The following is a 25,521-nucleotide window of genomic DNA, read 5'->3' as shown; positions in this document are numbered from 1 at the left end:
GATAAATTGCAAGAACTCAGGCCAAAAGAAGATGGATTTCAAATAAATCTTCACAAGGTTTTATTGATGTAATGCGGAGTTTAAATAGGTATCAATACCAATATTGAAGGCAAATAAAGGTAAATTCCAGTAAAAATCAGGACAAGGCCCTGTTTCGACTATTCTTCGTCGGCAAAGATTCACAGGTCAAAGTGTACCAAGTATGTAGGCAATAAAAGCTTGTGAAGATTTATTTGAAATCCATCTTCTTTTGGCCTGAGTTCTTGCAATTTATCATTTATTTCTGGACTTTCCCAAGAACTCCAATTTCTACTGCTAACATAAGAGCCTGCAGGATCAGGCCAGCGCCCATTCTGTTTTCGCAGGAGGCAACCAGATACCCAAATGTGGGGGGGGGCAGCAAGCAGGATGGCCCCCTGCTTTAGCTGAGATACCTGCCTAGCATGAGGTTGGACTAGATGACCCTTGGAGCCCTTTCCATCTCTCCGATTCTGAGATAGGATTTGAGCCCGAAGGCAATGCTCTCCCCCTGCAGTTTCCAGCAACCTGGTGCTCAGCTTTCCCAACTCCAGCTGTGGAGGCAAAGCAGAAAGCACAACCTGTCGATTTGAACAGCGCTTTATTGATTTTGGACAGAGGGATCTTGTGCCGTTTCGAATGGATTTTGCCGTTTTTCGGAAACCATGCCGAAACGGCTCCTGAGGTGTGTTTCCCTCCCGCGTCCTCCTCTATACCCCGTTCCTTGCAGTTGCGAAGTCATCGAGAGATTGGCATACGTCCGTTCTGCAGCAGAGGCCGGGGAGTGGGTCGCAGCGGCTGGGTCAGCGACGAGGAAGCGGAGCCCATTTTGAGCATCACCAGGAGAGCTCACCTGGGCAGTACTTGTCTATCAGGCTCTGGTAGTACGGCTTCAGCTCCGGCAGATTGGGCAGCTCCCCACACTTGGTGTACAGGTCGAACTTGCTGCAAGGGGGTGGAATAAGGAAGGTGGGGTTGCTCCCTGGTACCCACGGGGGGGGGCGGCTGTTGTCGGACTACAACTCCCATCATCCCTAGCTAGCAGAACCCAGTGTTCAGGGATGATTGGACTTGCAGTCTGACAATAACTGGGGACCCAAGATTGAGGAACACTTGCCTGGCTTGGGGGGTCCAAGGGGGGAGAGGGCAGGTCGTGATCCAGAGCACCTATTTTGAATCCCAAAAGGTCCCGGATTTAATCTCCAGTGGCATTTCCAAGGAGGAGACTCCCTAACTAGAGAGCAGCTGCCAGTCCGTGCTCACTGCACTGAGTTAGATGGGCCCTCTGTTACTGGTGTGTTTATATTAGTAACAGTACAGATCGAGGTTGAATCCTGGCAAGAAGTACTGTTTTGGGGGGACGGGGCTGGCAGGTGTGGGGGACTCACTGGTCCTGAATGGGGCAACTGTGCCCCTGAAGGACCAGGTGCGCAGCCTGGGAGTCATTTTGGACTCACACCTGTCCATGAAGGTGCAGGTCAATTCTGTGTCCAGGGCAGCTGTCTATCAGCTCCATCTGGTACGCAGGCTGAGACCCTACCTGCCTGCTGACCGTCTCGCCAGAGTGGTGCATGCTCTGGTTATCTTCCGCATGGACTACTGCAATGCGCTCTACGTGGGGCTACCTTTGAAGGTGACCTGGAAACTACAACTAATCCAGAATGCGGCAACTAGACTGGTAACTGAGTGGCTGCCGAGACCATATAACACCAGTCCTGTAAGACCTACATTGACGCCCAGTATGTTTCCGAGCACAATTCAAAGTGTTGGTGCTGACCTTGAAAGCCCCAAACAGCCTCGGCCCAGTATACCTGAAGGAGCGTCTCCACCCCCATCGTTCAGCCTGGACACTGAGGTCCAGCACCGAGAGCCTTCTGGCTGTTCCCTTCCTGCGAGAGAAGTGAGGTTACAGGGAACCAGGCAGAGGGCCTTCTCGGTGGTGGCACCTGTCCTGTGGAACGCCCTCCCATTAGATGTCAAAGAGAAAAACAGCTACCAGATTTTTTAGAAGACATCTGAAGGCAGCCCTGTTTAGGGAAGTTTTTTTTAAAAAAAAATGACGTTTTAATGTCTTTTTAATCTCCTGGTGGAAGCCTTCCAGAGTGGCTGGGGAAACCCAGTCAAACGGGCTGAATATAAATAGATAGATAGATGATCAGACCACCTATTTTGAACCCCAAAGGTCCCAGATTTAATCTCCAAGTAGGAGAGCAGCTGCCAGTCAGTGCTGAGAGCACTGAGTTAGATGGGCCCTCTGTTACTAATGCCTTTTATATACCCATCTTTTCCTCCGAGCTCAAAGTGGCATCTGTGGTGCTCTTGGTCTTTGCTTAATCCCCACAACCCCTGCAAGGTAGACCAGACTGAGAGTTGGCGGCTGGTGATGGGAAGCCTCATCTCTCGGTCCCTGGTCTAGCGCACTAACCACTGCACCACGCTGCTTCCTGAGAAGAGACCCCAGCGCCTCCATCCATCCATCCCTGCCTGCCTCTCCCTCTCCCTCCGTAGGCTTGCAGCCACGTACTTGAATTCTTTCACCCAGGGCAGCATCCGGAGGTCGTCCTCTTTGCACAGGTGCATGTAGTCTCCTCCCGTGTGCCAGGGATAGAAGGAGTGGAACCGGACCATGTAGAAAGCCTGTGGAGAAAGCAGAGGGAAGGCAAACAGCATCAGCACCTCCGCTGCTTTGGAGCACAGAGGTGTGTGCAAAGAAAAGGTCTCACAGCCCTGAAGCTTCGGGGAAACCTCACTTCTGGCGCCCTCAAGGCAAGCAGAGTGACTTTTGGACACGCCCAAGGCAAGGCGGAATCTCTGAGGTACCCTAAGTCAAAGAAGGGGAGACTCTTTCATTGCACTGCCAACGCAGATGCCATCAGAATTTAAGAACTCTGGAAATGTTTCGTCTGCAAAAAAGCCAAAGGAGAGCAGTTGATGGAAATAAACCTGCTTATCTCACATGGACTTTGCTCCTTCTGCACCGCCTCTCCCTCCAGCAAAACAACATGCTAATTAATTGCTGGTGAGGATTTTGGTTTTAAGATTTTTCTTGCTGAAAGGCAGATTCGAAAATAAAAACAAATCTGCCTTTTGAACCATCTCGGCAGCCTCACTTTCCCCCTTTTAATTTCTATCCAAAATGGATTAACTTGGAACAGCTACCGCCTCTGCATTGGTAGTACAGCAGGATCCTATATTATGTGAGGGTTATGATCTGGCGACGGCTCATACATGCAAAAATGTATATACTTGAATTGCCCCCATCTAAACCATCTGGAGCCGGCGCACCAGGCAGGTCTTGCCCTCCAAGCAAGGGGCAGAGAGTTTTCAAGGCCTGTGCCTTCCTTCCTGGGCAAGTCTCAATCGACATGCAGGCTCCGGGATGCTCTCGCGAGATCTCGCCAGGCCGCCCAAGTTCCCATATCTGCATGCCTGGTACTTGCAAAGTTCTGGGGTAACTGATCCTCAGGACACCAGGAGAAATTGCAGGCATGCCATTGTTTCATGGAAGGAAGGAAGGAAGGAAGGAAGGAAGGAAGGAAGGAAGGAAGGAAGGAAGGAAGGAAGGAAGGAAGGAAGGAAGGAAGGAAGGAAGGAAGGAAGGAAGGGTGTTTCCGTTCCCCACCGACCCTCACAGCAACTATTGCAGCCTGAGCCATGCCCCTCGCAGCTGCTGTTTCTGGCTCTGTGCTGCCATGTGCTCTGTGCATTTATGTGTCATAGAATCATAGAATCGTAGAGTTGGAAGAGACCCCAAGGGCCATCCAGTCCAACCCCCTGCCAAGCAGGAAACACCATCAAAGCATTCTTGACATATCCCTGTCAAGCCTCTGCTTAAAGACCTCCAAAGAAGGAGACTCCACCACACTCCTTGGTAGCAAATTCCACTGCCGAACAGCTCTTACTGTCAGGAAGTTCTTCCTAATGTTGAGGTGGAATCTTCTTTCTTGTAGTTTGAATCCATTGCTCTGTGTCCACTTCTCTGGAGCAGCAGAAAACAACCTTTCTCCCTACTCTATATGACATCCTTTTATATAGAATCATAGAATCATAGAGTTGGAAGAGACCACAAGGGCCATCCAGTCCAACCCCCTGCCGAGCAGGAAACACCATCAAAGCATTCCTGACATATGCCTGTCAAGCCTCTGCTTAAAGACCTCCAAAGAAGGAGACTCCACCACACTCCTTGGCAGCAAATTCCACTGCTTATCTCCTCCTGTGGTTTTCAGCAAGTGGAATTCAGAAGCATTGCTGCCTCGGCTGTGGAGGCAGAGCAGAGCCATTCTGACCAGTAGCCACCATTGCAACTACACATTGCATGAAGTACATTTTGAATCGTCCAGTATTTAGCATCCTTGGGTGACCAGGAGTTCCAGTGTTGCTCTTAGACTCTAATCCGGGGATGTCCTACAGGTTGATCGCAATGTACCGGTCGATTGCGGGTCATCCCTGGTTGATCCTAATCGATCTCATGATCGATATCACCACCCCAAAACAATAAGCTCAACAACTTTGGTTCTTCCCCCCCCAAAAAAGCTCAACTACTCTGATCCATGCTCCTCCCCAAAAAAGCTCAACAACTAAGGGCAACAAAATGGGTAGATCACGGCCAGTTTTTGTTTTTTTAAGTGGGAGTAGATTGCAGTCTCTTGGAAGCTGGACATCCCTGCGTCTAATCAATGGAACCAGCTGCACCTGGAAACACTTTGCACAGACCTCAGGTGGGTGTTAGCAAACTTGACTACAAGATCTCAAAGCAGCTGTTTTATTACAGAAAAATTTCAGGAACAGACTGGAAAGAGCAGTTTCTGAATTGGAACTCATTACCAAGCTTAAAACCATGGAGCCACCTGAGATTAATAAAAACATAGGATTCTTATCTCATTATGCATGATCAAGCTTTCTATAGCGCCTCAGCCCTTGCTCCCCCCCCCTCCCCAGGACTAATTGCAGTGATCGGCAGTCGTTAACAGCCATCTACAGGTTTACCACTCCCATCAGCCCATCACCCATTCCCACCCACCCCCACCACCCTCTGAATATACATAAGGGTCTGACGCTTCTGTTTCAAGAGTATCTGAGGAAGTGTGCATGCACACGAAAGCTCATACCAAAATAAAAACTTAGTTGGTCTTAGTTGCTACTGAAGGAATTTTTTTTATTTTTGCTTCGACTCAGACCAACACGGCTACCTACCTGTAACTTGACTCTCCCTGTTTGCTTCCAATAGTCCAAGGGGATGTAATTCAAAGACTTCAGCAACAACCTGTATCTACATAGGGTTTATGCAAAAGATGGAAGGGAGGCAGCACAGGTGGGGTGGGGTGGGTTTTGGGCTGTCCCATATCCTTGTGCATGTATTTGCATATACTGGAATCAAGAGAATCTCCCCTATAATCTACCTTACCTTCCCTCTTCCTACTCCCCCCCCCCCCGGCCTCAGATATTTAATGCTGTCTAGAGGGAGCTGGAAATTGAAGAGGGTCCCGGGCATGCATGCAACGTCCTCCCCAACTTCCAAAATGCAAAACAGAGAGAGTGTTGTTATAAGTGCTTTTTTTTCCCCCTTAAAAAATAAATAAAGACGTTTAGCGGTACTCTCACTTTGACTCAAGAAAACCACCATTTTGTAATTCACATCGGGGGAAATAAATGCAGTCAATGGACAAAAGTACAAAGATTCACAAAATGTTTAGGGGTATGCGTACCTCTGTGTCCCCCCAGGAAAAAAAAGCACTGGTTGTTATTTTACCAGGAACAGGTAGGAACAAACAAGTAGGAATGCATATGGAACACAGATGGCGAGATCTCCAGCTTACCTCCTGAGGGAGAGCAAATTTGTTGTGCTTCATCACTTTGTACATGTACTCTGGAGTGGAGAGAAGAGGAGAAACGGAAGACAAAAGGGAGCTGTGTCTCTTCTTCCGGGTACTTCTAAACTGCTTATTGTTTTTGAGTGGGATCCAGTCTCACATCCCATGCCAGCAGATTCAGGCTCCACGGCACAGAACAGACTTTTGCAGAAAGGAAAGTTAATGGGGGAAATACGTTGGATAGCAAAGGAGATCATTTGCTTGATCCAGTGCTATATATAGCTCTCCAGTGCTTCATAAGCAGCGGATGTCATCTAACCTTTCCACAAGCGAACTAACTTTTTAATTTAGCGTTACATAGCCTCCCGCCTCAGATGCGAAGCTGGAGTTCTTACCGTCGTGGCCCCAGGACATCAGGACATTCTCCAAACCACAATGAGGCTGGTAGATCCCATACTTGGTGCTGAGGAGGAGAGAAAGAGAAGACAAATCTCAAGGCTTGCTCCCCGACGTATCTCAGGCTCCTTCTTACAAAATGGTCCAGGGATTATTGCAAGAGATGACGAATGGGGAGCATCTTGGATTTTGCTGGCTATTCTGGATAAATACTTGGAGAGGGAGGCTTAGGCCACTATTACAGAAACTGTTGGTTTCAATTTCTCAGCTCTCCAGACTTAATTTAACTTCTTCGCGCTTCTATATCCATTTGTGATGTGTTTATTCATTAGCATTTTTGTGGCAAAAAATATATATCCTGATAGGTTTTTGCAAAGCAATCTTCCCTAATAGAATGTATTTCTCTATGCTGTAATATGTGTATGTATTTTGGGACCCAGGTGGCGCTGTGGGTTAAACCACAGGGTCTAGGGCTTGCTGATCAGAAGGTCAGCGGTTCGAATCCCTGCAACGGGGTGAGCTCCCGTTGCTCGGTCCCAGCTCCTGCCCACCTAGCAGTTCAAAAGCACAATACCTGGCGGGAAGGTAAACGGCGTTTCCGTGCGCTGCTCTGGTTTGCCAGAAGCAGCTTTGTCATGCTGGCCACATGACCTGGAAGCTGTCTGCGGACAAACGCCGGCTCCCTTGGCCTAGAGAGCGAGATGAGCGCCGCAACCCCAGAGTCGGACACAACTGGACCTGATGGTCAGGGGCCCCTTTACCTTTACCTTATTTTGGGATAGGGAGTGCCATAGCTCAGTTGCTAGAGCAGGAGACTCTTAATCTCGGAGTCGTGGGTGCAAGATTCCTGCATTGCAGGCGGTTGGACAAGACGACTTGCTTAACCAGTGCCAAATGTTGGAGGGGAGGCAATAGGATGTCCCACTTTTCATTGGAGAAATGTTGGAGGGAATGTAGCTATACTCTGCCCTCCGCAGCTGGAGGCAGCTGTGCTCTGAATCCCAGTTGCTGGAAACCGCAGGAGGGGAGAGTTGCTCTTGCACTCAGATCCTGTGTGAGGGGTTCCTACAAACACCTGCTTGGCCAATACGAGAACAGATAAGGTAGGTAAAGGACCCCTGGACGGTTAAGTCCAGTCAAAGGCGACCATGGGGTTGCAGCGCTCATCTCACTTTTCAGGCCGAGGGAGCCAGCGTTTGTCCACGGACAGCTTTCCGGGTCATGTGGGCAGCATGACTAAACCGCTTCTGGTGCGACAGGACACTCTGAAGAGTGCCAGAGCGCATGGAAACATCATTTACCTTCCCGCTGCAGCGGTACCTATTTATCTACTTGCACTGGCGTGCTTTCGAACTGGTTGGCAGGAGCAGGGAGCAGGGACAGAGCAACGGGAGCTCACGCCGTCACAGGGATTTGAACCGCCAACCTTCTGATATGCAAAAGCCCAAGAGGCTCAGTGGTTTAGACAGGATGCAGGGCTAGATGGGCCATTGGCCTGATCCAGCAGGCATTCCTTACGTTTTTGTCCCTCTAAATGCAGGGCTCTCTCTCTCCTGCTCACGGAACAAAACAGGCATGCGAGAAAATGCTTACTTGTACAAGGGGTTCGAGCAAATGCTTACTTGTACAAGGGGTTCGTCATGTCAGGGTTGTTGTGGAAAGTGGAGTCCCGAAATACGACCGAATCCTGCACCTTGCAGCCCACTGGAAAAGTGTCGCCCACCACGGCCCACTGCAAGGAATAGAGGGGAAGGAAGAGCAGGTCAGTGAGGTCCCCCCCCCTGCCCCCGGTTCCTCTTGGTCTTCCAGAGTGCCTGCAAACCAGTTTGCCCCTTGGCCTGATTTGCTAAGCCTCCACCCTAGCCTTGTGTTCATTTTAAAGAATAAACCTGATGTCAGAGCATGGGCGTACCCAGCACGGGGCAGGAGGGGGCAGCTGCCCCCCCTAGAAGCAGGGCAGCTGGAGAGGACAGGCAGGGATGCTGCCTGCTGTGCTCCACCTCAGCCTGCTTGGCTGAAGCGAAACGGCAGCAGCGGCAGCGAAGCTGCCTCCGTTGAAAAGGACCTGGACCTGGACCTGGGCTAACTTCAGCCCACACTCCTTCAAGTCACAGTCAGCACAGAAAGAGCTGCCCCACAATGCTCTGCGGCACCTCATTTGCATACATGCCTTTTTTAGTCACCGCAGCCATTAAAGGAGCGGGCAAGGCAGGAGTGCAAGCACGGGTGGCTCCGTGTGCTGCCTTGCAAATGGCCACCTTTCCTCTGGGTAGCGTGGATGTTGACCATGCCTCCTGGGGGGATCCTGGCCATATCATTGCCATCTAGCCAATCGGGTGGCTGGGGGGCGTGGCTGGTGTGCCCCCCTAGCTTTGATCCTGGGTATGCCCATGTGTCAGAGCAAGGACTGGGTGTGCCACCTTTCTCAAGGAGAGGAGCTGAGCTAGGCTCCCCGGAGAACCACAATATTGTCAGCAGGGACTTGTAGATCCCCCAAACTCACCCCATTTGTGCAATGCAATGCAGCTTCCCACTCCTCTCTCTGAACGCCCCCCCCCCAAATCTGCCTCAAAGGCTTGGAGAGGGACCCCCAGAATAGATCTTCAGGGGCAAGGGAAGAGAGGGAGGGGAAGTTGGATATAATAATTGGATATAATCTAGCAGCAGCAACAAAGTATTTTTATTTTTATTGGCATTGGTTTAGGATGGGGGTTCAGTCTGGAAGATGTGGTCTGGTCTTGGACCAGTAAGTGTTAGAATCTAAGAGAGGAGGTTGTTGAACAAGTCAGACAAGTTTCTTTGCAAGGCAATGGCCTTAGCTGGCTGTTTAGGGGTCCTCTTCATTATCCCCCCTTCAAATAAAAAATAAGCTCGGCTGTCAGAGCTAAATGAGAGTGTCCTCCAGGCCAGTGATTCCCAACAGGTGGTCCGGGACCCCCAGGGGTCCGCGAGCTATGCCAGAGGGGTCCTCAAGATGCTATTAGATGCCAAGCCTCTGGCCCGCCGGAACCGGCAGAAATGCCGCCGCCGGTGCGCGGGCGCCAAGCGAGCCCAGCGGAGCAAGCGAGGAGCCGCTGAGGTCCCCCACAGGCCCGCTGGGCCGAAGCCGAGGGCGCCCGGCCGACAGCCGAGCGGAGCTCCGTGGCCCGAGACCTCCCACCGCGCAACGATCCTGGGGGGCCTGCCTTGCGACTGCAGTCGCCATCACCCCTAGCTGCCCAAGAGGGGGAAGGAGCCCCCCCAAGCGAAGGCCCCCGATCCCGCAGCTCCTGCGCGCCACATGGGGAGCCCCGTGGGGACCCAAAGAACAAAGGCCGCACCGAACCTGCTGGCGCTGCTACCGCCACAAATACAGCCACCCCCAGAGGAGGAGAAAAGAAGAGGGGATGACAGGGAAGAGAGGGCCCTACCACCACCCTCAACCCAGGTGAAAGGGTAGAAACCTCCCCCCCCTCCAGAGGGAAACCCCCCGACCCCCAGACGGCCATCACACCGCCGCCACTACAGCCACCACCACACCAACGCCCCCCTCCAAGAAGGATAAACAAAAGAGGAAAACAACGGAAAAATAAATAAAACCACTTTTTAATTTTAGGATTAGGAATTAATGGGGGTCCTTGTCACAATAGCGGCTCGATGAGGGGTCCTCGAGAAAATTTTGTTGGGAACCCCTGCTCCAGGCTAATGGGTGAGTGCTTCCCCCACCCCACCGACCTAGCTGCTAGAAAGACACTCGAACTCAGGACACGATGGAGAAACATGCTAAGAGGAAGGCATGCTTGGCAAACCCTCACCAGGATCAACTCCCACCCAGAAACCTATGTCCCCACTGTGGAAGGACCTGTGGATCCAGAATTGACCTCCACAGTCTCTTACAGACTCATTAAAACCGTGTTTATGGAAGACAATCTTACTCGGTTACGAGGGATCGTCAAAGAAGAAAGAAGAAGAAGAAGATATCCCAAATAAAGGTTAAAAAGGCAAAGGACCCCATGACAGTTGAGTCCAAACAAAGGCAACTATGGGGTTGCGGTGCTCATCTTACTTTTGGGCCGAGGGAGCTGGCGTTTGTACAGAGACAGCTTTCCAGGTCATGTGGCCAGCAGGACTAAACCGCTTCTGGCACAATGGGACACCGTGACGGAAACCAGAGCGCATGGAAACACCGTTTACCTTCCCACTGCAGTGGTACCTATTTATCTACTTGCACTGGCGTGCTTTTGAACTGCTAGTTTGGCAGGATCTGGGACAGAGCAACAGGAGCTCACCCTGTCGCGGGGATTCAAACCGCCAGCGTTCCGATCGGCAAGCCTAAGAGGCTCAGTGGTTTAGACCACAGCGCCACCCGCGTCCCATATCCCGGATAAACCACTGTCTCCACTGACTTTCATTCCAAGGAAACTCAGAGAATTGAGTGGCGTGTAAAAGTAGCATTATTGCTTACGCCGCTTCAGAGTGGCACTTCTATGTAGCGTACAGTAAGTTCGTTGACTAAAATACAAAATTACAGACGGCAAACGCAGGTGAGGAAGGAGGGGTCAGGTGAAGCTTTGCCCCATTTGGGGTTCCCAGGGCACCTCTGCTAAATTCCCTGAGAGGGGAAGATCGGGGGGGCGCATGGTCTCTCCTGCCCAGGAGCTGAGCATTAGGCAAGGGAGCCTCAGAGGGGGAAACTTGCTTAATGGGGATCACGAGGGAGACCTTTCTGCTTACTTGTGGCTCGCCAACAAGTGCCAAGATCTTTCCAATGTCATGAAGTAGTCCGACCAGGTGAAACCAATCTGCAGCAAGAAAAGAAAACATGCCCATGTTATACATTGGAAGAAAATTATATGAAAAGGGTGTGTCAGTGGTATTTAGCTCCTAGCAAATTAGCAAAAATGTCTAAAACAGGCTCAAATCTATGCTGGAAATGTAAGGGGAAAGAAGGCACCTTTTATCACATGTGGTGGAATCATAGCTGCCAATTACCCCGTTTTCCCCGGGAACCCCCCCGTTTTTACTTACCCTTTCCCGGTGGTCCCCCGTATCACTTCATCTCCCGTTTTTCTCCGTTATTTTCTCCTGTCGGCGGCCATTTTTTTTCCTTTCTGATTTGTCCTTCTATGAGCACAAAAAATGGCCGCCGCTGGCTTCAAAAGTCGCATCTACGCATGACCGGTCATGCGTAGAAGCGACTTTTGAAGCCGGCGGCGGCCATTTTTTGTGCCCATAGAAGGGCAAAGCGACACCGGAAGTTATGCCGATGCAACTTTCGGTGTCACACGGCTGCCGGTCCCGGATTCTGCAGTCCGGGACTTGGAAGGTAAGGGTGGAATTGTAAGGTAGTAAAAGGATTTTGGGAAATGATATATAATGAGTTGAAAAAAGTGTTTAAAATAACCTTTTCTAAAACAAAACAAAACAAAACAAAACTGAAGCCTTCCTTTTAGGAATTCTAGGCACCAAAATCCCAAGGGAGCAGAAAAGACTATTTACTGTATGTGACCACGGCTGCACGGATGTTACTGGCCCAGAGATGGAAAGAAGATAAAGTCCCGACCAGAGATGAATGGCAGATGAAGTTGATGGATTATGCCAAAATGGCTAAAATGTCCGGAAGAGTCAGAAATCAGGAAGACCGAAATTTTAATAAAGAATGGGGGAAATTTATAGCTTATCTTAAAGACCATTGGAAACAGTTAAAACTGTTAGTAGGATTAGAATATCACTTGTAGTTTAATGGTGAATTTTGGATACAATGGAGATGTAAAATATTTGGATCATCATAAAAGATGCAGGAGGAAATGGACCCACAAAGGGGAAGGTGGAAGTCCAGGAGATTCCTTGGAATCTTGTTTTGATGATTTAATGTTTGATATATGATTGTAAATTTTTAATCTGAAAAACCAAATAAATTAATTATAAAAGAAAAGAGAGGCGGCCCATTTGACGCGGAAGAAACTCTATCTCCCCATGTCCCACTGCCTTCTTGCCATCAAAGTGTGCATGCACACGAAAGCTCATACCAAAATGAAAAACTTAGTTGGCCTTTAAGGTGCTGCTGGAAGGAATTTTTTTAAATTTTGTTTCGACATAGTGTTATGTACAGTGGTACCTCGGTTTATGAACACAATTGGTTCCGGAAGTCTGTTCATAAACTGAAGCGTTCATAAACTGAAGCGAACTTTCCCATTGAAAGTAATGGAAAGTGGATTAATCCGTTCCAGACGGTCCGCGGAGTAACCGTTCATAAACTGAAGCGAACTTTTCCATGAAAGTAATGGAAAGTGGATTAATCCGTTCCAGACGGGTCCGCGAAGTACTTAAACCGAAGCGTTCATAAACTGAAACATGGGTGTAATTGGTTCCGGAAGTCTGTTCATAAACTGAAGCGTTCATAAACTGAAGCGAACTTTCCCATTAAAAGTAATGGAAAGTGAATTAATCCGTTCCAGATGGGTCCACGGCGTTCATAAACCGAAAATTCATAAACCGAGGTGTTCATAAACCGAGGTTCCACTGTATTGGTGTAATATATGAGTTTCACTGCTAGTTCTGTAACTATCTTTCCCGCTCCAGGGCGATTCAAATGGGTAGAGCAACAGTTGCTATTGGTTAACTTGCTAGTACAATTTGGATCTCTACTCCGATTGGGTCCTGCCAAAATCTGAATGTATCCTTTCCCCAACTCCTATTCCTGAGAGTATAAAAGGAGCTCGCCCTTTCATAGAATCATAGAGTTGGAAGAGACCACAAGGGCCATCCAGTCCAACCCCCTGCCAAGCAGGAAACACCATCAAAGCATTCTTGACATATGGCTGTCAAGCCTCTGCTTAAAGACCTCCAAAGGAGGAGACTCCACCACACTCCTTGGTAGCAAATTCCACTGCCGAACAGCTCTTATTGTCAGGAAGTTCTTCCTAATGTTTAGGTGGAATCTTCTTTCTTTCCCTTTCCCCAGTTAAGTTCCTACTTCAATAAAGAAGATTGTTCTTGTTAGACTTGACTCCTAGCATATCCTTGCTAGCATGCTGAATCACTACACAGAGCTGATTACATGAAGAGCTGAAATCTGCACCCACGACATCAAGAAGGATAGGAAACGAAGCGAAATGTAAAGTTTAATTTTGTAAACCATCAGACGGCAAGGAGGGAAATCGTTAGGCTCAATTGAGCCAAAGAGATAAAATAAGAGGGTATGATGTTACACAATGTGACTACTGTATATGTAAAACCAATTTTAAAAAATCTATCGATTGATCTATCGATTTATCATCATCACACTACTAAAAAAGAAGAAGAAAAGAAATCTATCCCCCAGGTGGAGTCTCCAGCCACTCACCTTTGTCAGGGTGCGCCCTTCGGATGCCCTCCGCCGTCTGATAGGCGTGATAGGAATTGGGAAAGTCGACGTCAGGATCCGATTCATCGACCACATTGTCCAGCAGGTCCAAGGCCTCCATGATGGTCATCCGACGGAGACGGCAGCCTCCATACTCCTCGTTCTAGGGAGAGGGGACTGTGAGGACACTATTATTGAATCATGGGTTGGGGGAGCCCAGCCAGAAGGTGTAGATCGGTGGTTCCAAATAACTCTGCATTCAATTGCTCCTATTTTGTGTTGTTGTTTTTCTTAGTGGACCATGGAAACCACTATCCTGAATGATGCTTTTCTTATCTACAGTGGTGCCTTGGTTCTCAAACGCCTCAGTTCCCAAACGCTGAAAACCTGGAAGTAAGTGTTCCAGTTTTGGAACATTTTTCGGAAGCCAAATGTCTGAAGCGGCTGTCGGCTATCGTTTCCGGGGCACCTGTGCCAATCAGAAGCTGCGCCTTGGTCTTCAAACATTTTGGAAGTTGAACGGACTTCCAGAAAGGATTGAGTTTGGCGCTTTTGTTTTTGCTATTTATTTTGCGCTTTTGTTTTTGAGGCTTTTTCGATTAATTTGATTTTGTGACTGTGTGGAACCCAGTTCAGCTATTGATTGATTGATTGATTGTGTGACTGTGGAAACAATGACTATTATCAGTGCAGGTAAGAAAAGAAAATATTTTAATTTTTGTCATCTACGATACTGTTTTGTTTATTTTATAGTACAGAACATTGATTATTGCTTTCTATTTATGGATCAATGGTCTCGTTAGAGAGTGAAAATCATGTTACACTGCTGTTTTAGGGGTTGCTTTTAAAAGTCTGGAAGGGATTAATCCATTTTGCATGACTTTCTATGGGAAAGCGTGCCTTGGTTTTGGAACGCTTTGGTTTTGAAACGGACTTCCGGAACGGATTAAGTTTGAGAACCAAGGGACCGCTGTATAGGGTGCAGGGGCCCAAAAACATTTGGTGTAGATTTTGGGAAATATTCGCGAAGTTTCAGGGGTCGGATGCAGAGAGATTCACTTGCCTTTGATGTACATCTTTCGGAACCGTTTTGAGAATTGATACCTGAACCTGAGCTGCAGAGAAAGAGCTTCTAGTGATGAGCCTTCCTTACCACTGGAGACCCCACCCAGCAAACCCACCTTCTTCTGTACAAAATCCACCGTCTGGTTGGTGTGCATCTGCAAGTATGTCTTGTACACTCGGTCCATCAGGGGCCCATCCTGAAAAAGACAGGATTGAGAGAGACCTTTGGCTCTAGAAATGATGGGAAACCCAGCCAGATGGGTGGGGTATAAATAATAAAATCACCACCACCACCACCAGCTCTTTGGGGGAATTTTTTTAAAAAATTGTATTAAGTTTACATTTTAATATTCAACACATTTATCATATGAAAGAAAATACAATAAAACAAAACTCCCTCCACCCTGTGACTTCCCCCAACTTCCCCTTCTGGTTCTTTAACTGTTTGCTGCTTCTGGTTAATTTTTTGTCTTATTTTTCATCTTTTAGCTAAACGCCCTTATATGCTTGTCCTTTTAATCCCCAATTTTCCTCAGATGGCCTCTTACATTTAATTAATTTCCACATTGTTGCTTCTTAACTTTTTTGCTCATGTTTTCTTAATTGTAAGTGTTCACTCAAACCCCGCTAGTGAGTTCATTTCATTACAATAATTTCTGCAAACACAACATGAACGATTCCCAATCTTTTTAGAAGTCTCTGTTGTTGTCTTTGTCGCTGAGTCTTCCTGTAAGTTTTGCCATTCCTGCGTATTCCATAGGCTTTGGGGCAGGGGGTGGTTCTGACCATCCAGAAATGATGGGAGACCCAGCCAGATGGGCGGAGCATAAATAATAAAAATATCAACATCATCATCTGCCACGGTGGCTGTTGGGATCGGAGGGAACTGCTGTCCCTCCTGCGGCAATAGCTGCCCCCCCAGGTGGCGCTGTGGGTTAAACCACAGAGTCTAGGGCTTGCTGATCAGAAGGTCGGCGGTTCGAATCCCTGCAACGGGGTGAGCTCCCGTTGCTCAGTCCCAGCTCCTGCCAACCTAGCAGTTCGAAAGCACGTCAAAGTGCAAGTAGATAAAAAGGGACCGTTCCGGCGGGAAGGTAAACGGCGTTTCCGTGCGCTGCTCTGGTTCGCCAGAAGCAGCTTTGTCATGCTGGCCACATGACCCGGAAGCTGTCTGTGGACAAACGCTGGCTCCCTCGGCCTATAGAGAGAGATGAGCGCCACAACCGCAGAGTCAGACACGACTGGACCTGATGGTCAGGGGCCCCTTTACCTTTACAAATTAGATGAGTGTTCCCTCAATTATGAGACACAATGCATAGCACAGGGGTCAGCAGACTTTTTCAGCAGGGGGCCAGTCCCCTGTCCTTCAGACCTTGTGGGGGGCCGGACTATATTTTGGTGTGTGTGTGTGAACGAATTCCTATGCCCCACAAATAACCCGGGGATGCATTTTAAATAAAAGCACACATTCTACTCACGTAAAAACATGCTGATTCCCGGACCGTCTGCGGGCCGGATTGAGAAGGCGATTGGGCTGGATCCGGCCCCCGGCCCTTAGTTTGCCTACCCGTGCTCTAACCACTATGCCACGTGGGCTCTCTTGTTAACGTGTGTATTAAACAATTATTGTGCTTTCTTGAACTCAAGGCGGAGTCTGTTTCTTCTTAACTGCTCTGGCAGGGAGAGGACAGAGGCATTTTGTGGGTGTCACCCCCCGTCCCTCTCCCGGGTCTTTGTGAGGTTGCTTGGAAAATAGATCCCTTTCCGTGGCAGATCTGGACTCACCTTGAAATTCCTGTAGTCCTCCTTGGACTTTTCATTCTCGGCATTGCTCTCTGGCCTGTACACCTCTGAAGGGTCGCAGCCCTGAAGAAAAAGACTCTGTGAGGGGGGGACTTGGAAGGGGCAGAAGGGGACCTCAAGAACAGTGCAGCTCAGAACTGCGTCCTTACACTTCTATCCAGAGCAGAAAGAAGATTATGGTTGGGGTTTTTGCAGAGGGGTCAGTCTAGATCAGTGATGGGCAACCTTTTGAGCTTGGTGTGTCAAAATTCGCCAAAAAACCGAGCATAACTCGGGTGGTGTGTCACTTCGAGAAAAAAACATAATTTTGTGATATTTATAGTTTAAATAATAAAAATGCATAATTGTAATATATAACTGTATTTAATAAACAAAAAACTAATTATTTAACCAAACCAAACCAAAAAACCCTTATTTATCACAAAGTGCCCAGAGTTGTTGAGCTTTTTGGGGGGAGCTGCTGACCAAAGTTTTGGAGGTTTTTTTGGGAGGTGCAAAAGTTGCTTTGCTTTTTTGGTGGGATCCCCCAAAGCTGCTGCGCTTTTTTTTGGGGGGGGGGGGAAGAGAACAGAAATAAATGATGAATAATACCTTTGCTGGAACTAACACGCAGCACCGACATAGCCTGCCAAAGCGCCAAAAAAACCCAGCACAGAAAGGGTTAAAAAACCAATCTCTGGCTACCAGCAACAACAACAACAACAAAAAAGGACCCGGGTTTTAACAGCAGAGACAAGCTCTAGCGGAGACAAGCTGTAGGAGTGGGGGAACAAATGGGAGGGGGGAACGACAAGAACAGCGCAAATGGGCCGATGGGGCGCGTGCCAGCCGTGAGGGCTCTGCGTGTCACATCTGACACGCGTGTCATAGGTTCACCATCACTGGTCGGTCTAGATGATGCCCTGAGTTCCTTCCAACCCCTGGGGTCCTGCACCCAGGGAGGGTTAGAATCCGAGAGAGAGGAGGTTGGTGAACTGCTCAGACACATGGCTTTGCAAGAGAACGGTCTTAGCTGGCCCCATACAGTAAGTGTCACCCTCCGAATCCCCAAAGAATTGGTTGCGAGGAGAGCTGCAACTAAGTGAGGGGGCACTCCAGGCTAATGGGTGGGTCTTTCCTCCACGCCATCACCTGACCGCCATGTAGCCAGAGTTTGGGGGTGTGAGCTGGAAGCAGGCTGGGAGACACAGAAACCTGCTTGCTCTGTGCTGGATCCCAAAGTGGTGACGAATGGAGAAGCAAGATTTGTTATAATAATAATAATTGGGTTTTAATGCTGTGAGCCCTTCTATGTGATGTTCAGGGTAGCTCAGTCAGTAGAGCACGAGACTCTTACACTCAGGGTTGTGGGTTCGAGGCCCACGTTGGGCAAAGGATTCCTGCAGGCACGTCCAACTCCCAAGGGACTGCGATCTACTCACAGTATAAGTCAGATTTGCTACCAAGGCAAGTCCAAGATTCTGCTATTAGTATACAAAGCCCGTAACAACTTGTGTCCAATTGACCTAGGAGATCGCCTCACCCCCATATACACGCAATTGGCTGCTGCAATTCGTGGAAGTGGCCCTGTTCCAAGCGCCACACAATACCCCTTCCACATTTGTAAGGACTTGACCTTTTAGTAGAACTTTGGAACTCCCTGCCTATTGACACCAGGCAGGCTCCTTCACTGTACTTTTTTTCAACCCCTGCGAAAAACCCATGTACCCAGAAGCCTAGAAAGATGATGCAAGTTTTAATCTGCATTCATTTTATTGTTTCAGCTCTTTTGTAAATAACTTTGAGTTTTGGGTTTGTTAGTTTTTTTTTAAAAAAACAATCAAGTGGTAGATAAATTTTAGGAAATAAATAAAAATGAATAATGGCATTCGTCGAAAAGCTAGGGAGATTTTTTTTGGATCTAATCCTCAGAGGAAAGGAGTAGACCTGCGTAATATGGGTTTGACCACCCCTGCATTCCCAACCTTTGCCCTCTATCCTGGGGTGCCTATCTCTGAAGGGGCCTCATCTTGGAAGCTGCTTCTACCAAGTCAGCATCTAGATCCACGCTGTCTGCACTGGTTGGCAGCTGCTCCCCGGGGTTTCTGCCAAGGAGCCTTTTCCAGCTGTACCCGGAGATTCCAGAAAAGATGGAAGCCGGGGCTTTCTGCGAGGCCGATGCTCTACCGCTGAACTACAGCCCTCCTCCAGCCAGCGCCCCTTTCCCATTCGGCCTCCTGCCTTCTGCCAACGGAAGAGCTTTCCTGGGGAGGAGGGGCTGCGCTCACTCACCATGTCCACCACCTTCATCCTTGCGGCTGTGGAGAGGGAGATCTCTGGGGAGTCCTGGTTTTTATAGCCTCCGGCCTTATATAAGGAGGAGAGGCTGAGCTAGCAGGAGCCGGAACCGGGGGCAATAAGTCACCTGTTAACCTGCCAGGGGCCGAACTCCTTTCTGAGCAGGGCACCCGAGCAAACCATTAATGTTTTGAAGTTTGCAGCATCGGAGGAGGAGGAGGAGAGGACTCCCTAGCATCCTATGAGGGGGGCAGACGCAACTCCTCCCTCCGACTCTGCTCACAAACAAGCCCTGGGCGCCCCCAGATCAGAGCAGAGGTTGATGTTGGTCAGTTGCCTCGGCGTGAGCATCCCAGGCCCACGGAGCGTGGCCAAGCACCCTGGCAGCAAAGCGGGACCCTTCATTGCCTGGGTCAAGGTGGATAAGAACATACGCAGAGTGCTGCTGGATCAGGCCAAATGGCCCATCTAGTCCAGCATCCTGTTCTCACAGCGGCCAGCCGGAAGCATCTTCTGGGAAACCAGCAAGCAGGATCTGGGCACAAAGAGCATCTCTTCCCTCCTGCAGTTCCCAGGAGCATTTACTGCCTCCAAGCAGGCCACCAGTAGCCCCCCCTCCTCCGTGAATTGGTCTAATCCTCTTTGAAAGCCATCTACGTTCGTGGCCATTGCTGCCTCCTAGAATCATAGAATCATAGAGTTGGAAGAGACCACAAGGGCCATCCAGTCCAACCCCCTGCCAAGCAGGAAACACCATCAAAGCATTCTTAACATATGGCTGTCAAGCCTTTGCTTAAAGACCTCCAAAGAAGGAGACTCCACCACACTCCTTGACAGCAAATTCCACTGCCAAACAGCTCTTACTGTCAGGAAGTTCTTCCTAATGTTGAGGTGGAATATTCTTTCTTGTAGTTTGAATCCATTGCTCTGTGTCCGCTTCTCTGGAGCAGCAGAAAACAACCTCTCTGCAGGAGAGAGTTCCACAGTTTGTCAATGAAAGGGGAGAACTAAGGAGGAAGGCAGTGTTTACATGTTGGAGGACCCACGGTAGAGTCTCTCCTTGCTGCCAGCATCTTGGGAGGGGATGCCTCCAGGAAAAGGAGATGGGAAGGTCTGAAGCAAACTGGTGCCCGATGCTAGCCACCCCAAGATCGTAACGTGCAGCCCATATGCCTTTGGTTGCTTGCAGACCACCTGCTTATTCAGCTGCCAGCGTGATTTGGTTGCAAAGAGGTTAGAAGCTGCTGCATCACGCAAACGTTGTCCCGCACAGTATATTTCCCTTATCCGAAAATGCCAGCAGTTTGAAAGTGCCCTCCATATACCAGCTGGTGGGAGGTGCAGGTGCGAAGAGCTAGGGATCATTGGCAAAGGAATTGGAAAAAAACCCCTGCTGATATAATGTTGGTAAAGCCATCTATGGTGCGAGTGTCTTTGGAAAACAGTGTACAGTTCCTCAAACCGGATATTGTAGAGATGGGAAACGCTCAGGAAAGGGCAGTCAAAAGGAGGTGGAGCAACTGGCCTAGGAAGAACGGTTGCAATTGTGGGATGTGATATGTAAGTAGCAGTCAAGTACAACGTTCCTTGTTTTCCTAGAAAGGACATGCAAAAGGATGTTTGGTCCAGCCAGTCGAAAATTTCCTGTTTTCCCCTGGCTGGGACATACTTCCTTTTGCATATGACTAGAGGTGGGCATGATCTTACCTGTCCAGGTAACAAAACAGCAAATCATGCAGCACACCTCCTCTCACTTTGACGTCCTCCGTCGTTGCAGCTTTTTAGCCGGAAATGCTTCCAGCCAACAGAGGACACTGGGTTTATCTCTATATGGGATAGATCCACATGTATATACTTTGTAACTAAGTCTGCCTTCAGGGATCCAACTGTGAACTGATGATGTGAGTAAACTTCTTTTATATACTTTACACAAGATCGTGGCGTGTTCATTATTTTAAGAGAGATATAAGGGGACTTGCCAGGAATCTAATATTGAGAGGCTTAAACAAGCCTGCAACCAGCTATCTGCTGTGTGTTTGAAAGGAGAATGTAAAATTCTGCTAAGTTATAGAGCTTGCTAGTGCAAGTTAGGAAGGATATTAATAAACAATATATCCTCTCCTTTGGGCAAACAAAATGGTCAAAGGCCTGGAAACGATGCCTTATGAGGAACAGCTTAGGGAGCTGGGTATGTTTAGCTTGGAGAAGAGAAGGTTAAGGGGTGATATGATAGCCATGTTCAAATATATGAAAGGGTGTCATATGGAGGAGGGAGAAAGATTGTTTTCTGCTGCTCCAGAGAAACGGACATGGAGCAATGGATTCAAACTACAAAAAAGAAGATTCCACCTAAACATTAGGAAGAACTTCCTGACAGTAAGAGCTGTTCGGCAGTGGAATTTGCTACCAAGGAGTGTGGTGGAGTCTCCTTCTTTGGAGGTCTTTAAGCAGAGGCTTGACAGGCATATGTCAAGAATGCTTTGATGGTGTTTCCTGCTTGGCAGGGGGTTGGACTGGATGGCCCTTGTGGTCTCTTCCAACTCTATGACTCTATGATTCCTGCGTCCCTGAACATTCCCACCGTGGTGTCTGCAACCTTTTAGTTTAGAGAAAAGGCAAGGGAGCAGGGGCGTAGGAAGGGGGGCGTAGTGGGCGGGCCGCACCGGGTGCCACTCTGGGGTGTGTGTGACAAGATGGCCCCTGCCTCCCCCCAGCTGTAGAGCAGCTGAGGGTGTGCACTGTCCGTATGGGCTGCTGCCGTCGTGCACCATCCATACAGGCTGCCTCTTGCACAGTGAACGTGTGGGCTGCTGCGTGCAGTGTGTGCACACTCCATATAGGATGCCGCACATGCGCAGTCTGTAGGGGATGCCCCACCCCGGGTGCTGGAGAGGGTTCCTCTGCCACTGCGAGGGAGAGTCAACATGATAGAGGTTTATAAAATAATGCCTGGAGAAAGTGGCTGGACTCAAAAGTCTTTTCTTCCTCTAGTGCTCATTAGCACCCAACGAAGCTGAATTTTGGAAGATTCAGGAAAAGTCCATCTCCACGCAGCACATAGTTAAACGATGGAAGTCACAGGCGGCAATGAGAGTGTCACCAACTTGGATGGCTTTGACACTCTCATTGTCAAGTCAAAGATTGATGTAATGCCCTGGCGAAATTGAGGTTTGGGTGTGCCAGCCTGCATCTCTTACCAGTGGAAAATCACTGGGATGCTTTGCTAGAGCACTAACATTCCTTTGCCAAGTGGGCAAAGGGGTTGTGGGGTGGCAGAGAGAGAGAGAGAGAGAGAGAGAGAGAGAGAGAGAGAGAGAGAGAGAGAGAGAGAGAGATGTTTGCGTAGCCTCTTTAGCGTAGGTATGAAGAGAGGCAAACAAAGCAAGGCAATGGGAGACTTGGATCCCCAGATTTCCATCTTGGTGGCTCCCCAGAGCCTGCTGGATCTGGCCAAAGACCCATCTAAGTGGCTGACCAGGTGCCCCAGTCAGCTGAATTTGAGCACAAGAGCACTCATGCCTCCTGCGGTCTCCAGCAACTGGGATTCAGAACATTGCTGCCCCCCAACAGAGCATAGTCATTGTGGCTAGTTGCCATTGTCTCTGTGAAATTGTCAAATCCTTCTTTAAAGCCGTCTTCATTGATGGCCTTTACTGCCTCCTGCGGGAGCGAATTCCATATGCATTCTCAACATTCTCTCTTTCCTATCGCATTACTTATTTTATTTTAATTTAAAGCAGCTTGAATAGGAGAGGAAGGAAAAATATTGCCTGGTCCCTTCAGTCTCATCCCCCCCCCTTCTGTGTGATGGAAGTGTTCGTGAATATTACAATTTAGGGAGCAGCCTGAGGAACACCGGCAGAACCAATGGAGAGGTCCTCCTCAATGTTCTCCAGCTTCGTGGTGTCATTCAGCTCCCTGGAGAACCCTGTTCCTCCTCCAAGCATCTCAGAACACCCTGCACCTGGAATCCAAAGCAGTTTCACACCCAGGCGGCTTACAAGGCCAAGTCCGTCCGTCTGACTAGCTGCCTAGGCATCACACCCATTGTGTTCTATTCAAATGAACCATTTGCTCTTCCACATTAAGCTCTGGGAAAGCTGGATGTGTGAATTTGCAGCAGAAGCCAGTTGTGCACAGCACTGCTTGCCCAGCACCTGTGAAGTCATGAACCTCCTGACCAAGTTTTGCAACATGGACATTTGGACACAAATGGAATCCCTAATATTGCTATGAGTTTGGTTTTTTGGGGGGGCAGCCTAGATGATGCCCTAAGTCCCTTCAAATTCTTAGGACCCTCTATCTGTAGGGGTATCTGAAGTTGCTCTGGGCCAGGGCTCAGTAAGGTTTTACCTGCCTGGGTCCGGTCAAGTCCTGCGGAGATCTCTCCGTGGGCCGGATCACACGTGCAATTTCCGGTGTCTGGGCGTGCGCAGACATTATTTCCGGCGCAGCGGAAGCAAGTCCCCGTGCCTTGCCAAGCCGTTTAACGCAGCGCATGGGGGCTCACTGAGCGGGTGGTTTGGTTCGGGGGCAGTTCATGGGCTGGTTAAACTGCCCCCGTGGGCCACTTGCGGCCCTTGGGCTGCAAGGTTGTCCACCCCTGCTCTGGGCCATAGGACAAATGGGTGGGGCTTTTCCCATTTTACCTAGCTACTAGCCAGGGAAAGGAAGTTGAGAGGAGGCTGGAAGCCAGAGACACAGAGACCTTCTTACTCTCTGCTGGTTCCAAGGCTGCTACTAATGGAGAAGGAAGATTGGGGGTGGGGGATTAATGGTGTGAGCCCCTCCATCTTATTTGCAAATTGCATATATGTGTAAATAAAACCATACATCCTAAAGACACCACAGTCTCTACTGACCTTCATTCCAAGGAAACCAAACCTGGGTAAGTGCCTGGAACCGCTGGGGTCTCTCGCTGCTCAGAGATTGGGGTGCCACATAACAATACTTATCCAAGGCCCACCAGACTGAAGACAGCCAGCTAAATCAAGGGTTGGAATTGCAGGTTGCCAACTATATGGGGTGCGGGTGGCACTGTGGGTTAAACCACAGAGCCCTAGGCATGGGCGTACCCAGCGCGGGGCAGGAGGGGGCAGCTGCCCCCCTAGAAGCAGGGCCGGCGCATGAGAGCTGCGCTGCCAGCGGGGCTGGTGGGCAGAGGTGGAGCACAGCCTGGCGGAGCGCAAGGGCGTGGAACCAGAGAGCGTGACGGGAAGCTGGAGGCGCGGCGGGCGGGAACGCCGAATTCGCGCTCCGCTGAGCTGTGCTTCTCCTCCGCCGCTTGCCTCTGGAGACTCCCCCGCCGCTGCCGATCCTGCTAAGCGGGGCAGGGCCAAGGCACGGGAGGGCGCTCAGAAGCACTCTCCACTGCTGATGATCCTGCTGCTGAACTGCGTTCAGAGGAGGGGAAAAGAAAAAAGGAGAGTGCTTCTGGGCATGTGGGGCACCTTAAAAGACCACCACATTAGTGCCGCTTGGCGGAGCGGGCGCTAAGAAGCTTGCCCTCTTGTGCACTGTTCCCTGGGAGCAAGACCCATTGAACTCAGCAGCTTCTGCTGCTGCCGCCGGTGACCCCCTCGCCCGGCAGCCATCGCGCTCTGGCTCCTCCCCCGCCGTGTGTGCTTCCTCCCTTCCCTCCCGTGCCTTGGCCCCGCCCCTTGCCCCCCTAGTTTTGATCCTGGGTACGCCCCTGGCCCTAGGGCTTGCCGATCAGAAGATTGGCGGTTCAAATTCCTGCGACGGGGTGAGCTCCCGTTGCTCAGTCCCAGCGCCTGCCAACCTAGCAGTTTGAAACCACCTCAATGTACAAGTAGATAAATAGGGGCCGCTCCAGCGGGAAGGTAAACGGCGTTTCCGTGCGCTGCTCTGGTTCGCCAGAAGCGGCTTTGTCATGCTGGCCACATGCCTGGAAGCTGTACGCCAGCTCCCTCTGCCAATAAAGCGAGATGAGCACCACAACCCCAGAGTCGGTTATATGGGTAAGTATGGGGAGAAGCTGAGCTTACCCAGCCAGAGAAAAAGCCTGGGGAAAACTGTTCTGATGCTATGTTTGCCATTGATCCTAGATCTCCTCTAAAGGTTCAGCTGGGGGAAGATAGCCGGTCTTTCCTCTCTCCCTCTCCTGCTTCCTAAGGTCCCCTGGCAGCCGCCGTGACTCCTGTGTCCCTTGTTGTTCTGCCAACGGCCAGTCGGTTAAGAAGACACCACTCAAACGAACCATTTGCCAACGGGAATAAAAAACAAGCAGCCCTCGGATTTCTCTCCTTTTAATTGCAAACTGTACAAAGAAAGAGTGGCAAATACTGCAAGAGCCTGGCCTCCTATTTACAATGTCCTCCTTCCCCCTTTCCTGGGGGGGGGGGGAGTCCGACCTTTTGTGGGGCAAATCTTCTGTCCCTCTTGTGGATGCAGGGCTAGACTTGGGGGCCCAAATCCAAATCGGCAGCCACTCCCACTAAGAGGGCCCAATTCCCTCTGGACTCCTGGGCACCTCCCAGGCTTGTGCCAGGGGACTCTTGGACTAGGTCCACGGCTCAACTTGGCGCCCTGAATGGCACCCCCATATTCACTGCTCGAGGCAGCCTTATGTCCTTCCTGGGGGGCACATCCTCCTGGAACGGAGGCGATCCTTCGCAGCCAGCGGCCAAGGGAGGTGGACATGCGCAGGCAGGTGTGTTTGTGCCGGCAGAGGTGGCTCTGCTCACAGTGCTTCGAGAGCCACATCGTGACCTGCCCCAGCAACTAACCTTCTAACTGCAAGAGTCTTGAGAAAGGGAGAAGCATGGCTGCCTAGAAACCTCACAGCGGAGTCTCCTACTTCTTCCA

The 25,521-nt window shown here is 49.8% G+C and overlaps 1 protein-coding gene across 1 annotated transcript; it reads right to left on the bottom strand.

Annotated features, from left to right (window-relative positions):
- Nucleotides 1–252: 252 nt before the first annotated feature.
- On the bottom strand, nucleotides 253–18,705 carry MIOX (myo-inositol oxygenase). The gene is made up of 10 exons (XM_035128021.2): nucleotides 18,688–18,705; nucleotides 16,399–16,479; nucleotides 14,730–14,810; nucleotides 13,549–13,711; nucleotides 10,938–11,005; nucleotides 7,847–7,956; nucleotides 6,224–6,291; nucleotides 5,835–5,884; nucleotides 2,543–2,655; nucleotides 253–963 (listed from the first exon to the last, which is right to left on the bottom strand). The coding sequence occupies exons 1-10, from the start codon at nucleotides 18,703–18,705 to the stop codon at nucleotides 855–857; spliced, it is 861 nt and encodes a 286-aa protein (XP_034983912.1). The 3' UTR covers nucleotides 253–854.
- Between the last annotated feature and the right edge of the window lie 6,816 nt (nucleotides 18,706–25,521).

Source organism: Zootoca vivipara, chromosome 10 (genome assembly GCF_963506605.1).
Source record: "Zootoca vivipara chromosome 10, rZooViv1.1, whole genome shotgun sequence".
Classification (NCBI taxonomy): domain Eukaryota; kingdom Metazoa; phylum Chordata; class Lepidosauria; order Squamata; family Lacertidae; genus Zootoca; species Zootoca vivipara.
Note: the sequence above shows the minus strand (reverse complement) of the source record. Positions and strands in the feature narration are given on the sequence as shown.

Bases quoted from the DNA above. Each gene is read 5' to 3' on its own strand.
- MIOX (XM_035128021.2), bottom strand. The intron at 14,811-16,398 runs GTGAGTCCAGAT...TGTCTTTTTCAG, and splicing joins AGGACTACAGGAATTTCAAG to GATGGGCCCCTGATGGACCG. The intron at 7,957-10,937 runs GTAAGCAGAAAG...TATTCCTTGCAG, and splicing joins CACTTGTTGGCGAGCCACAA to TGGGCCGTGGTGGGCGACAC.